Source organism: Balearica regulorum, chromosome 4 (genome assembly GCF_011004875.1).
Source record: "Balearica regulorum gibbericeps isolate bBalReg1 chromosome 4, bBalReg1.pri, whole genome shotgun sequence".
NCBI lineage: Eukaryota > Metazoa > Chordata > Aves > Gruiformes > Gruidae > Balearica > Balearica regulorum.
Window position 1 is genome coordinate 42,911,749 of NC_046187.1, and position 13,923 is coordinate 42,925,671.

At 37.5% G+C, this 13,923-nt stretch overlaps 1 protein-coding gene across 1 annotated transcript in view; it reads right to left on the minus strand.

The window, feature by feature from the left end:
• GPM6A (glycoprotein M6A) overlaps positions 1-13,923 on the minus strand; it is a 124,815-nt gene that overhangs the window by 26,582 nt on the left and 84,310 nt on the right. Inside the window, exon 3 of the mRNA XM_075751922.1 lies at positions 1,032-1,188. Coding sequence (XP_075608037.1) covers positions 1,032-1,188 — 157 coding nt within the window. The remainder of the gene's footprint in view (positions 1-1,031; positions 1,189-13,923) is intronic.

Here is a 13,923-nt window from a genome sequence, read left to right on the forward strand (position 1 = left end):
CTATGTAGGGCTGGCATATATGCTGTATTCCCCAATTTCTAATGTGCAGATTATCTGTGTTCAATTTAACTTTAAATATCAGGATATTAAAAAATACTAGTTTTGATAGTAGTGTGACTAGAAGATACTCTCTATTGCCAGTATTTGTTCCTAGTTTGTATTCCATTTTAATAAATCTTGACTTTTGTATGAGGGTACAATGGGAAACTCTCCTCTGGCTATTATTTTATATATCAGTTATTGTAAATATAGTATTAGCTTAAGTGTACCTTAACACCCAGATCTACCTGGCTGCATTTAATAATTTATTTTGCATCAAAAGATATGATTTGTTGATTCTGATGGTGTTTGCAGAAATATCCAACAGCTACCAAGTGTCCAGGCCTCTTACCTTAGATACAGAAGAGTCAAATACCAAAAAATGTAGTTAGTTACCTGATATTAAACAGAGATCGCAAAATAATCCCAGTTCAAATAAACACCAATTTTAGTATGAGAAACTTCCATTTAAGTCCCAGTACAAATCAGAATTTTCTGAACCTAGGTTTTCCAGAGTCATAAGTGAGCGGTCTCTCCAGACCACAAAGTAGGAGTAAATAAGGGTTTATTTGCCATTTAAAAACAGAAGAAAACCTGATGACAGGTCTCAGCGTGTCCCAAAGAGGAACAGGCAAGATTTCTAAAATGACAGTAAAAGTATTAGTAAGAAAAATATTTCTTGGCCCGTAGAGCTGAAGGCGTTACACACTTTTAGTGCTGTCCCAAACAGCTTATGTTGCTGAGAGAATAAGCTTTGCCATTTAACTGGTGGAATTAATTGCTCCTAAGTAGCAAGAGTAACTTAGTGATTAACCAATATAGAGAACATTTCTAACACTTTATTCTCCTTTGCTATGATTTTTCACCACTAAATGAAGTATCAGAAAATATTAAAGAAACAAAAAAACCCAAAAAATAAACATCACAAGGCACACAAATATCCAAACCATGTTGAAATTGTTATAAGTACAAAGGCTTTCTTAACCACTTACCCAGGCACTGACACATCTGCCGCAAGTGGTGATTTTGAAATCCCCATAGAGATCCTTGATGGCACCAGTTGTAAAGAATCCCTCCACCATCAGCAAAATGCCATATACAAAGAATGCAGCTGCTACACCGTATATCACATACTTGAAGATGTCAATCCTGTATAGGAACAGCAAAAATTATTTATCTGCATAAATATTTAAAGCTGACTCTGAAATTTCAGGGTGAGATAATCAGACCCATTAAGCCTCAAAGTTTCTACACTGGAGTCAGCTTAAGTGCTGATGTGCTATAATGACAGCTGAGGCTGAGGACAGGAGTGAACTTTGGAATAAGATAGCGTTGATGTAATAAACACTGGGACATTTAATTTAATAAAATGTAAAAATGGATCTGTGTAGGTAAGACAGCACAGTTTGTCAGAATAATTTAAGAATCAGTTAATTTTCATTTTATTTTTTCCTCTAAATATGGGGGGGGGGGGGGCGGGGGAAGAAACAAGAATCTGACACGTCTCCTCCTGAGCAACACATTGTATCCAGCACTTAAGTTATAGAAAAGGTATTTTGTCACAATCTTCAGTAAACCTTTCCGTATGTACGAGTAGTTCTTAAGCTGCAATGCTAAACTGTGCTATCTTCTTCTCATTGTTATTGTTGCAATTATTCTTCAATGGACAAAGCTTCTAGCACAGAATAACAAAGTCATCAAGAGAGATCCCTGCCTTCAAACCAGAAACATGTTATTACCAAAGTAATAAGGTCAGATCATCTGGTGTTCTTTATAATGGGTCTTTAAAAACATCATTTTGCAGACCCAAAGCTCAAGAAATGGAAGGATGGCTTACAGTGTAACATGCAGAACCCTAGAAGGCTCAATTTATTACAAAGAAGATTACCTGGGTTGTCGTGTGGTTGCCCTGCCCAGCACTGTCTAGAAGCCCAAGAGTGGCTCAAGGAGACTCTGCCTCCTAAATGTTCTCTCATGACCGGGGTTTGTGAACAGATGTTTGAAAGCACCTCTCTGCTTTAAGTGTTTTGTCTAAACTTGGAAACATTCGCTAGCGATCGTTGCCTTGGATCAGCAGATTTCAGTGTTTCCTACTTGGACTTCTCTAAAAAAACTACGCACAGTAAACTTCCAGTTTGTCAATATGACACAGCAGGAGCTGTGCAAGTCTTTAGAAAAGGGTAATATGCAGGTTTAAGATGTTAGTAAGTTCCGGTCATATTTTCCAGGTCAAGATAACAAAAGCTCAAAACAAAGTAGAATAAAAAATAAGCCAGAGACCCATTAGGATCTGCAAGATGAATTTTGACATGCACCAAACAACCGTGCAAACTGGACATTTCTCAAGATATAAAGATTAATACTTTTATTGTTATGAAACAAAATATTTAATGATAACATTTCTATAGGATCACACTTTTCATCATCACCAAAAACACAACTCTCAATACATGTTTTACATGTACAATGCAATAACAAAGCTCAAAACCCCATCAAAATATCTTTCAGTTTGGATGATTTTCCAGAGGTTCAAAGTCAGGTTCAAATTTACAGTTGATATTTCAGATTCAACTTCACTGAATGTCTTTTAAGTTTGCATTAGTCTCATAAAAATACAATTGAACTTATGATCCGATTGGGGTGGGAGAAGTATTATAAATGAATGCTTTTGGCACCTATTGCAGGAAAACAATATTTTGAGCCTATCTTGTCATTATTGATGAAAATAAACATACAAGAAACAGACAACAACTCTGTTACTCTTCCTTAAGTTATCTTCTAATTCATATATTATACACCTTAAAAAACTGTGACCTCCACCAGTGGCTGAAAATGTGGGAGTTCTGCCAGCAGCAGCTCCTCACAGACCTTGGTGCACTCAGTGCTTTACAAATTACAAGCTATCATTGCCCTAAAGAGATTAAGGCTTTTGGGAAGTCCAGACACTATTTCAGCCCTTGCAACAGCCCTTTAAACCATCTGTGCTGAGCCTCCCACTGAGCTGCTTGTATCAAAAAGCATACTAAAAGATCTCTGCTTTTTCCTCAGCCTTATGTGTAACTAAAGGTATAACTTTTACATGAGCCTTCTATAAGGAAAAAATATATATATCTATATACTAACCAAATATAGAAATCAATTTCTTCCTCATACACTCTCTACAAAAAGAAGTAGTAAAATCTCTACTGATCAGACTAGATGAGATGAAATATCAGACTTACTCCAAGGAGAAAGGATCTTGTAAAATGCAGAGAGTAAAAATATAAACACAAATTGCAAAACAATCATTCAACCACCTCTTTAAAAGTCGATTAGAATTGTATTGCAATATGACTACATTTAGTGTGTGCTATATTTAAAGAAAATGTATTACAATAGTATCATTTTATATAGAGATAGTTTTGAAGATAGTGTTAGTATTAAATTATTCTGCAGCATCTAATAGTTGTCTCATAAACTCTGATTTTCCAATGAAATTATAATAGATAATAAAATATAGGCCTTGTAAAGTGAAGATTGCCTTTCTTTAAAATAAAATTTGATTCTTTGTGGATGAACTCAGGGAGATTAATTGCCATCTGTGTTTCAGCAAAGTCTCAAATGCTGCAGACAGCGCACGAGAGCAACCAGGGAGGTAGAAGGGGTGATGAACGTGAGCCAATGGGTGAGGTGGGTAAGGACAAAGAAAAAGGACAATCAGGGCTCGCACTTGTGTAGGCTGGAATGGAGGGAAAGAGGTGAGTAAGGAGCGAAGGAAGAAAAGACAAAATTATAAAGATAAATTTTGTACTCCTGACAGGATTGGAAAAATATACATTAGGTGAAGACTAAAGCTACACTAAATGAGAAGAACGAAAAGAAATCTTACATACCTATTCACTAAATGCAGGAGTCTAATGAATATTGTATAATGATATAATTAAAGTCATGAAACATTTCTATTAAAAGGCAGACAATGAAGATTACTAAGATAAACCTGATTTTAACAAATTCACATTGATCATCCAATCTTCACATATTAACCTAGTTTGCTGGGTAGAATTGCTGAATGATTATCTAAACAAAATTAATTGTGAAAACATCACGAAATTAGTAAAAGCCTTTTTTAAATAATCTAAAACATATTTTGCATACTGTCTTAATCTTGTAGAAGGTCCACGGGTTCCAGATCTGATTTTCCTCACAACACTATGTTCAGAAATGTTAAAAACACAAACATCATCGTCTTCAATTTGTGATTTAAAACAAGCTGATCTTTCAATTTTTAGTTACTTTGCTGCTGCTGGGTCATTAATTATTCCATATTAAGCAGACTTCCTAATTCCCAACAAGATGAATATTAAAATAGCTGTAGAGAAGACACTTTCTTCTCTGACAGAAGTTATTGATGGAAGCCATCAATGCCAACATCTCAACAAACAGGTTGTAGCTGAGTACAGAGTAGACTATCCCAGCAGAGACAAGTCAGAGGTGAGCAAAAACATTCTCAGTGAGTCAGTTCAATGTTGCGGATTTCCTACTGTGTATTTTCATGGTGCTTTGGCATGAAATCAGCAAGCAATAAGATTAATTGTTGAATGATCATGTCTATGCGTAGCAGGCTTTTGCGAAAAGAGTGTTACAACAAATTAGCTATTATTTTGTTGTTGAGATTCCTTCAATCAAATGAGCTCATAATTATTACGCCCTGTTTTGAAAGTATTTCAATATTCATAATTAGCTTTTGTTAACTGTGTCTAGAAGTAATAATGTTTTAGGCTTGAGGAACTAGGTGCTTCACTGGAGTAAATCAGTACTGCTCCACCATAATAAATGGATTTATTTCCCAACAGATTCCCAACAGATAAGACAAGAAATGTTAACATTGACCCTTAATATTTTACTGTGTCTTAAAAGGAATTGCAAATTTTAGGAACCCTGAATCATTTACACTATTCAGTCTAATCATGGTACACTTTCTATCCTGAATGTTGAAGGCTGTTACTCAGCTAATGCACACCAATATGCATTTTTCTATCAAAATTACTTAGTATTGCTTTGGAATAATCTACATACTAGCTAGGGCTATTTTTCTTTAATTTGGTTAATATAGGAATGCATTGCAGACATTTATTTGCAATTAGCAGCAACAAAAAACCACATTAGTTTCCCCTGTGACACGTGATTCTCATGCTGTCCAGAAAATCTTTTTATTCAAATAAAGCGTGTGTACACTTCAGCCTGAACAAGAGGTAAAAGCCTAATATTACAGAAGGTTTGGTTGGCCAGGCCCACAGAGTATGAAGTGTTACTGTGGAACTAGTTTTCCAGCATTTATAATTCTGCCTCACATTTCTCTTCCTGAATTTATAACATAAATTCTACAAATATAGATAATGACATTCAGATACTACAGGTGCTGAATAGCACATAATTGCCAGCAAACTGTACCTGTACTCTCTGAATGCAAGTAGATTCAGGCAATTATAGCTATTTACAATATAAAAAACACAATAAGGAAAATAAAATACCAACACTATCAAAGCACTAAAAAGTTAGTTAGATATCATAGTATGATTCCTAAATAAAAATTGTTTGGTTTTTTTATAGCTGGCATAGACAATTTAGAAAGATGAGAAATGCATGTAATCGCTGCCATTGGGGTAGGTCAGTTTTGCTGGTTGGGGTTTTTTTTTTTGTTTGTTCGTTGGATTTTTTTTCAATCACAAGAAACTTTGAACAGTTGATGTTCACATCTAGAATGCGCACTAATCTCTGTTACTCTGTAAAACAGTGATGTTGGCCTTCGTGCTGATCCTCTTGCCCTCTGAGGGACTGATCCTAAGAGGCTGCCAAGAGACTGAGATAGCAGCCTGCCCTCTCAAGCTACCTCAAGCTTGTAGAAACAAGTTTTGCAAATGTGCTTTTTGAAGAGAGACAAGATATAAGGGGATGTTTGCAAGCAAGAAGGTTTGCTTAGGGTATGGAGAAGCCATGCCTCATGGAAGTTTTTAAAAGAGGTGCTCAGGCTCTCCTGCAAAGCAGCTGGGAGCAATTTCTTGGTGTAAGTTCATGACATTATTCACTTAAGCAATTTGAGCAAAGAAGATGTTCGTACCATGAAGCATAGGGGAATTGTTAGCAAAGGGAAGAGACAAGGAAAGGCAAATTTCAGAAGAAAAACATACAGCCAGCAGGGAGAAAGAAGGATTTATTAATAATCATGTACTACCTGCAGAGCAAGACTAAAAAAATCCAGGTAACAACATAAATGAGGTAAAAGAAACTGAAATATCCTCCCTGTGGAGAAGAGAAAAATGAAACTAGTGAGAAAATGTCAGCATAGATCCCCGAGGGATTTTTCTGAGATTACGTTAATGCAGAGTCTAAACTTCTAAATTTCAAGTGGAAAGAAGACAAGATTGGAGTACAGAGTGCTCAATTAAAGTTTGCCAGGAAATGATAAACGGAGAAAGGATTGACAATAGATAAAAAAATAAGAGCAACAAAGACCTAAAAGTATTCCTTATTAAAGTAGGAAAAAAAACCATAATAAAAGAAAAACAGAATCTTATAATTCTGTATTTCTGGAAGAAATTTTGTGTGTAATCATACAAATAATTTTCTCAGAACTAAAGCCAGACTGTTAGGATTATATAAAGAAGAGGTCATCATACTAAAATATGCAAGTTACATTCACATTCTGCAAGGGCCAGATTTTGTTATTCTACTCTGAACAGCAGGTGATGTGACATAAAATCCTGTTGACTTTAACAGATTAATTTATGGCATCCAACTCTCTACAGGTATGCAGAATACAACCGAAAATCATCATCCTCTAAAAGTTTGATGGTTGCTTCCTTCCTAGGAATGGACAGTTGAACCGAGATTTCATGGAGCACATCTAAAAGCAGTAGACAATTCACAAGCTAATGGAAGAGGAGCAATAGCAGTGTAAACCACATTTCTGCCCTATGAATCTTGCAACTTTCTTGGAACAGGAAAGGATCCAGCCTAATAATTTAAATAATCATGAAACATCTGAGTCCAAAACAAAATTCTGACTATGGCATATGGATGAGACTGCTTCTCGAAGTCGTTTCTGATAATCAAGGCTTATTCTGTCTGCTTACCTCTAGCAAGACTACTTTCTTAGAAACATTTTTAAAGATGCGAAATACACAAGAAATCTGGAGCCCTCTTTCCCTGAAGAAGGCCAGAAAAAGACTGGAATTAGTGCACAGTAACGTACAGAATTACACGATGGTGTTGTGGACTATAGATACCGAATTCCCAGACAACTTTCCATAGAAATAAAGGGTAAAAAGCTGTGGCAAAAGCATATCACAGGATTTGGAAGTATTTCATTATTACAAATGTAAACATGGAGTCACATACAGTAAATACTGATAACATAAGGCTGACAAGTTGATACTAAAACTCCAGATTGTGATAGTAATATTTCATTTTACCCTTTTCAGATCTCCTGTAGAAAGGCCAGTTATCTTAGTTTTGCACATGAAGCAAGATTTAGCAATATGTATATCACGTAGACATATATGCTTACCATTTTACTTGTTTATAAATTAAACTAAGACAAAAAGGAAATAAAGGCACTTAAAAGAGAAAAAGATATTTCTTATGAAAATAAACCGCCTGCTGAGAAAGGTCTATTGCAGACGCTTCAAGTAACAGGCACACAGTGATTATACCCAACCTAAAATTCCAGGTAACCAAGAAAAATTGTTGCTTAACACAGTAATAAATAATACAGCTGTCTGCCTAAAAGTAATGGATGGTATCTGCTCAGATGAAGACCAAAAAATTCCTTATGTAAGATCATTCTGCTGTTATTCACATGCGCTGCTATGAATTTCCTTATTCAATTATTCCATGAAATGAGGACCATATTTTTGCAGGTACCTGAATCCAGGCACAAAAACTTAATGGGTGCTATTGGTGGGAACTTTCATCAGCCTAGTTAGAAGTCATCTTACCACTGAGCTCAGTGAACCAACCTTTAACTTTACAGCAATAGGGATTATGGGTACATCCCCATTAGTGTTTTGGCTCAGGAATGGATTTATTGTTTTTTTAATTTTTTTTTTTTTAAGCAAGTCCCTCAGCTGTTCCCACTTATTGGGATATGGTTTGAATCATGTTTTTCAGAGTGCGCAAAATGGATTCCTTTCCAATTAAGCTAAAAGGGAAGTATGCTCCAGGAGGGCTCCTACTGCACTCCAGCCACTAATGGATGTTCAGTCCATTGTATCAGGCAAGACTGAGTCCAAAATAAATCCCTGGAACAAATACTGTATAAACAGCAAGTTACTAGCACCAAGTATTTAGGTCTACTGATCAGTTTCTATTGTGCTACGCTGCTTTCTAATGTATATGTAGCCATATGACTCCTCCGCTTAACTCCAGACTACATATTCAGAGTTTACATCTCAAAAATACCAAGAGAGCAGATTCTCTGTAGATTTCAGAAGAGGATTTGAATAAGGCCCACTGTTGTCCATTTTTCATAGGGCAAGATGATTATCAGCCTGTGCAGCATACACGGTAGACACACAGTATTACATATCAAGCTAAGATTGCTACAGTACTTAGGTGAAATAAGATTAATTGAAGATTATTTGCTGTCACAGAAGAAACTACGCTTCACAAGTATCAATGTAGTAATAGTTGGGGATCTTAAGGATAGTTTCCAAGCATTGCATTTTCAAAATATTTTGTAATAAAATGTTTGCTGATATTTATAACTTATTTCAGATACTTTTAGAGGTATCAAATTGACCTAATGCAACAATAAAATCTATTATCTAAAACTAAATGTACTTGTAAGGTGGCATACTTCAAAAATAATATTTTTTTATATAAAACTATCATTTTACAAGAACCTTTTAATGCTTGTTTTACAGATATGAAGCTAAAAACTTAAGCTCATACTCCCTAGATAATATATTACTTTGATTTATAAAGGAAATATAAATTGTTGTTTAAATAACTACTTGGATACTATTACATAATCAGGATTGTGAAAACAATCTTTACTAAAAGGCAGTATACACCTCCGAAAGGGCAGTAGACACCTCAAACAAATGACTGTACAAGCCTAGACTTCAACCTCAGGCAGTCATCCTACTAGCTTGGTACATCTCCACTTCTTTCCTATCTCTTCTTCCTGTTCATAGGTTCTGATACCCGAATTGGCACCTAGATGAATCTTCTCCTTACAGAAGCTGTGAGGTCATCTGCCAGGGCTCTTTAGGATGGTTGCTGTTTCCAGACATACTATGACACAGCTTTGCATAAGTTCGCAATTGCTTGTCCTGATACAGAGCCTTACATATTTTGCTTCCCATAATACAAATAGTGTTTGTAAAATAATTTAAGTTCAAATTTAAAGAACACTAAGCTTCTGTAACAGAACAAACATGTATAGGGAAAGCCAGGTTAGTACTATTGCGTACTCAGTAGATGACTAAACCAGAACCATCACATGGTCTAATGTAAATATTTATAAATATTGTATTTCATATCAGCTAGCCTTTACTACAGGCATCATTGTAATACCATTCACAGTATTGCATTAATATTAATGTCATAATGTTAATGATGATAATAATATTTCTAGTGGCACCAATATTTAATGTGTGATAGATGCAAAGCCAACAAAACCAAAGAACAGTAGACAATCAGAATAACATCCATTTATCTACCTTTCAAAACACAGCTTTCGAACACTAAGAGAGGGAATATAAAAGCTTCTATGCATGCTCTTTTGATTTTCTCAAAAGACAACAATTGCACATACATATATATATTACTAAATAATATCCTTTTAATAAACAATGACTATACACTAACAGGTTATCAGCAAGCATCAAACCCGGACAGGACAACATCTGAAACACAGGCTTTCATGTTTTGAAAGGAAGAAAATTTTTAGCTGTAAGAAGGTGGCTCCAGTAGAATGCCTGTGGCACTTCCAATAGGGAAGATAGTGACAACAGAATCACAGACTGAAACTTCACTTAGTTTACTATTTGGTTTCACACCTTTAAAAGGAAGTGAATTTACAACAACCTGAATTAGCTCTGACTGTAGTAGGAAAATGTTGCTAATGTTTCTATCAGGAAGATTTCTTCATTTTCTACTCTAAGAGTGTGATTCCCTTGTTTCATGGCCTATATATCACAAACATGTGACAGATGGCACTAACTGGCCTTGCATACTAAGGAGAAAGAACTGTGAAAAAATGCTCTTAGGAAATACGTCAAACATACCCCATGCTGCTGATTTCCTAAAACACGTCTTCCAGAATTTGTTCCAAACACCAGTGTATTGGGTTTGCACGGCAAGGTTTTGGTAGTGACGGGGGCTACAGGGGTGGCTTCTGTGAGAAGCTGCTAGAAGCTTCCCCTGTGTCTGATAGAGCCAATGCCAGCCAGCTCCAAGACGGACCCACCGCTGGCCAAGGCCAAGCCAATCAGCGCCTCTGTGATAACATATTTAAGAAGGGAAAAACAACTTATGGAGAGCTTTTGCAGCTGGAGAGAGGAGTGAGAAGATGTAAGAAACTCTGCAGACACCAAGGTCAGTGCAGAAGGAGGGGCAGGAGGTGCTCCAGGCGCCGGAGCAGAGATCCTCCTGCAGCCCGTGGTGAAGACCATGGTGAAGCAGGCTGTCCCCCTGCAGCCCATGGAGGAAGGATGAGGGGGTGTAGAGATTCCACCTGTAGACCATGGAGGACCCCACACCAGAGCAGGTGGAGACACCTGAAGGAGGCAGTGGCCCTGTGGGAAGCCCACGCTGCAGCAAGCTCCTGGCAGGACCTGTGGACCTGTGGAGAGAGGAGCCCACGCCAGAGCAGGTTTGCTGGCAGGACTTGTGACCCTGTGGGGGACCCACGCTGGAGCAGTTTGCTCCTGAAGGTCTGCACCCTGTGGGAGAGATCTATGGTGGAGCAGTTCGTGAAGCACTGTAGCCCGTGAGAGAGACTCACGTTGGAGAAGTTTGTGAAGGACTGTCTCCCGTGAGAGGGACCCCACGCTGGAGCAGGGGAAGAATAAGAGGAGTCCTCCCCCTGAGGAGGAAGAAGCGGCAGAAACAATGTGTGATAAACTGACTGTAACCCCCATTCCCCGTCCCCCTGTGCCGCTGAGGGGAGAGGAGGTTGAAACTGGGAGTGAAATTGAGCCCGGGAAGATGGGAGGGGTGGGGGGAGGTGGTTTGAGATTTGATTGTCTCATTCCTCTACTCTTTTGCTTGGTAATAAATTAGATGAATTTTCTCTCTACGTTCAGTCTGTTTTGCCTGTGACGATAATTAGTGAGTGATCTCTCACTGTCCTTATCTCGACCCATAAGACTTTCGTTATACTTTTTCTCCCCTGTCTAGTGAATGAGGGGAGTGATAGAGCAGCTTTGGTGGGCACCTGGCCCCCAGCCAGGGTCAACCCACCACAATGAGAAAAATATAAAAATCCAGCTGATACAATACATATTTGGTAATCACACATCTATTTTTGCTGTCTTCGGAATCTCGTCAGAATCAGTGATTAACTAAGCGAATCTAGTTATACCCAGTACTTTACAGATAAAGTGTACTCTGCAGGTTTTTAAGTTGTTAGAAGAGTGACTGAATACCTCATTTGCCTCAAGCAGATTACTCAGTTTCAGTGAAGCTTACAGAGGTGTTAAACTGACAAAGTGGACTACATAAACCATTCACCTCTTACAGTTAAAATATTATAAAGGCAGTTTTCAGGATAATTGAAACTACCATATTTATTTTCTTAGGATCCCTTTGAATCACAAGGAACTAAAATAACCACTCTACATCCACTGATGGAATCCACATCCCAAACAACAGCCTCTGACTTCTCTGACTTCTGTACATTAAATCCCCAAACAATTTCCCAAAAAAGCAGCTACCATTAGAGCAGTGAAAATGTGATAATGTTGATAGTGAAGAAGTCTGAGACTAGGGGGAATGAAGTTTCACAAAAGTGACTCAGAAAGTAATATAATTAGCCATTAATTCCAAGGAACAGGTCACTCGTTGATAATTCCAAATGTTTTTTATAACCATCCAATTTATTAAAGGTTCATGGATTTAGAAATGACTGTGTAAAAAGAGATGAGTCTACCTCCTTCAGCTCTGTGTTTTTTGAAGATATGCTCTCTCTGTAAGGTATACCTGTATGTACAGTAGGTGTTCTCATGAATTTGAATACATTTGATTTATTTTACTTTTCAAGAGTTTAGAGTATCTGTTTTACCTGCATCACCCTGAAGAAATTCAAGTCAGGCTGTAATCCAGTACTTTGAGACAAAATCCTTTTAAAAAAAAAATCATTGTTACTTTTTAGAAACTATTGTTTTAAGCACTCTATTATAGGCCAAATTTGGGGTTAATTCCCCCCCCCTCAAAACAAGCAAGCAAAAGAGGATTCTTTACTATAAACCTTTGATATAAAAGCTCTACCCCACGCAGCATCCATCCAGGATGTCTGTAATACCTCGGAATTATTGACCATGATTATTCCATAATTTAACTTGGAAAAAAATAAAATCACAAATTTGAGAAAATTGATTTAACTGACTGGCATTTAAGGAATTTTAAAACCAGCTGCAAAACTTGCTCTTCATTTTTAAAATTATAAATATTTACTACTTATTACTATTTCCAAAGCAGATATGAACTGCAGCTGGTATATATTATTTGAACTCAGATAAGAGTCTGGGGATCTGGAATCAAGCATTCAGACCCCCTCTTCTTTCCCATGGGGCTGCTGCTCTTGGCTGAACCCCCAAGGGCAGGGCCCTCCAAGGGGACTTTGAGGCCTATTGCAGGTTCTTAATTAATTAGTCTCTCCCCAGGCATGAGGGCACTATGTGGGACAGGGTTCCCCAAGGGACAGCCAGGGCCCACCCAGCACCCCAGCCAGGGAGTGGGGCAGCCACGGGGCAGGCAGGGCAGCCCCAGCCCCACGGCTGGGTGAGTCTGTGGTGAGGGACTGAGAGCCCCGGGCTGGGCTGAGGTGGAGTCCTGGACCATGGGCAGGTTGAGGGGAGGCCAGGCAGGGACAATGAGGGCTGTTGGTGCCCTCAGGGACATTGACACGGACATTTCTGAATGGCTTTGTTGGATTTAGTTACTTTGGCTTTTATTTTAGGCATTTAAAGAGCTTTTCAGATCTTGTTTATGCCCTCGTTATGCCCTACTTTCTCTACAGGGGTCTGCTGCTTCTTTTAAATTGCAATGAGTAACTCTAGTGACAAAGATAAAAGATACAGGAAGGCTTGTGAGTTGTATTATTTGAGTTTGAACACACACAGTTGTGGGCACAGTTTAAAAAGCCCTTATCTTACCACTCACACAAGTAGCTCCCAAACAGAGATTGATTTTTATTCTGAATTACATTTGAAATCCACCATGCTAATAAAAAAATAGGCATAAACCATAAGCATGATTAAACAGAATCTAACAAACTTCACTCCACTTCACTCTGTCTAGCATATTTATCACTGAAGGATGGACTCCAGATTAGACTGAGACACTTCACAGCACTAGAAGTATTAGGAGCCAAAATGTCTTAAATAACCTTAATAAAGTATAATTTAGGAGGGCACACTGCTAGATTTATTTTTATTTTAATTCTTATTATTTCTAGTCAGAACAATAAAAAATGAGGTTTTTATTTCCATTTCAATATGTATTGTTTTAAGAATGTAGGCATTGCACTGGTGGTTTCTTCTTACGTATTTTTTTCTTTCTGCTTTTTGGCCTTTCAGAGCAATATAATTGCCATAGGGCTTTTGTACTGCCAACTGTTAATCAAAAGTTGTGACAAAATATCAAACATTTCTTCTCCCTACAGAATTATTTTAAAAA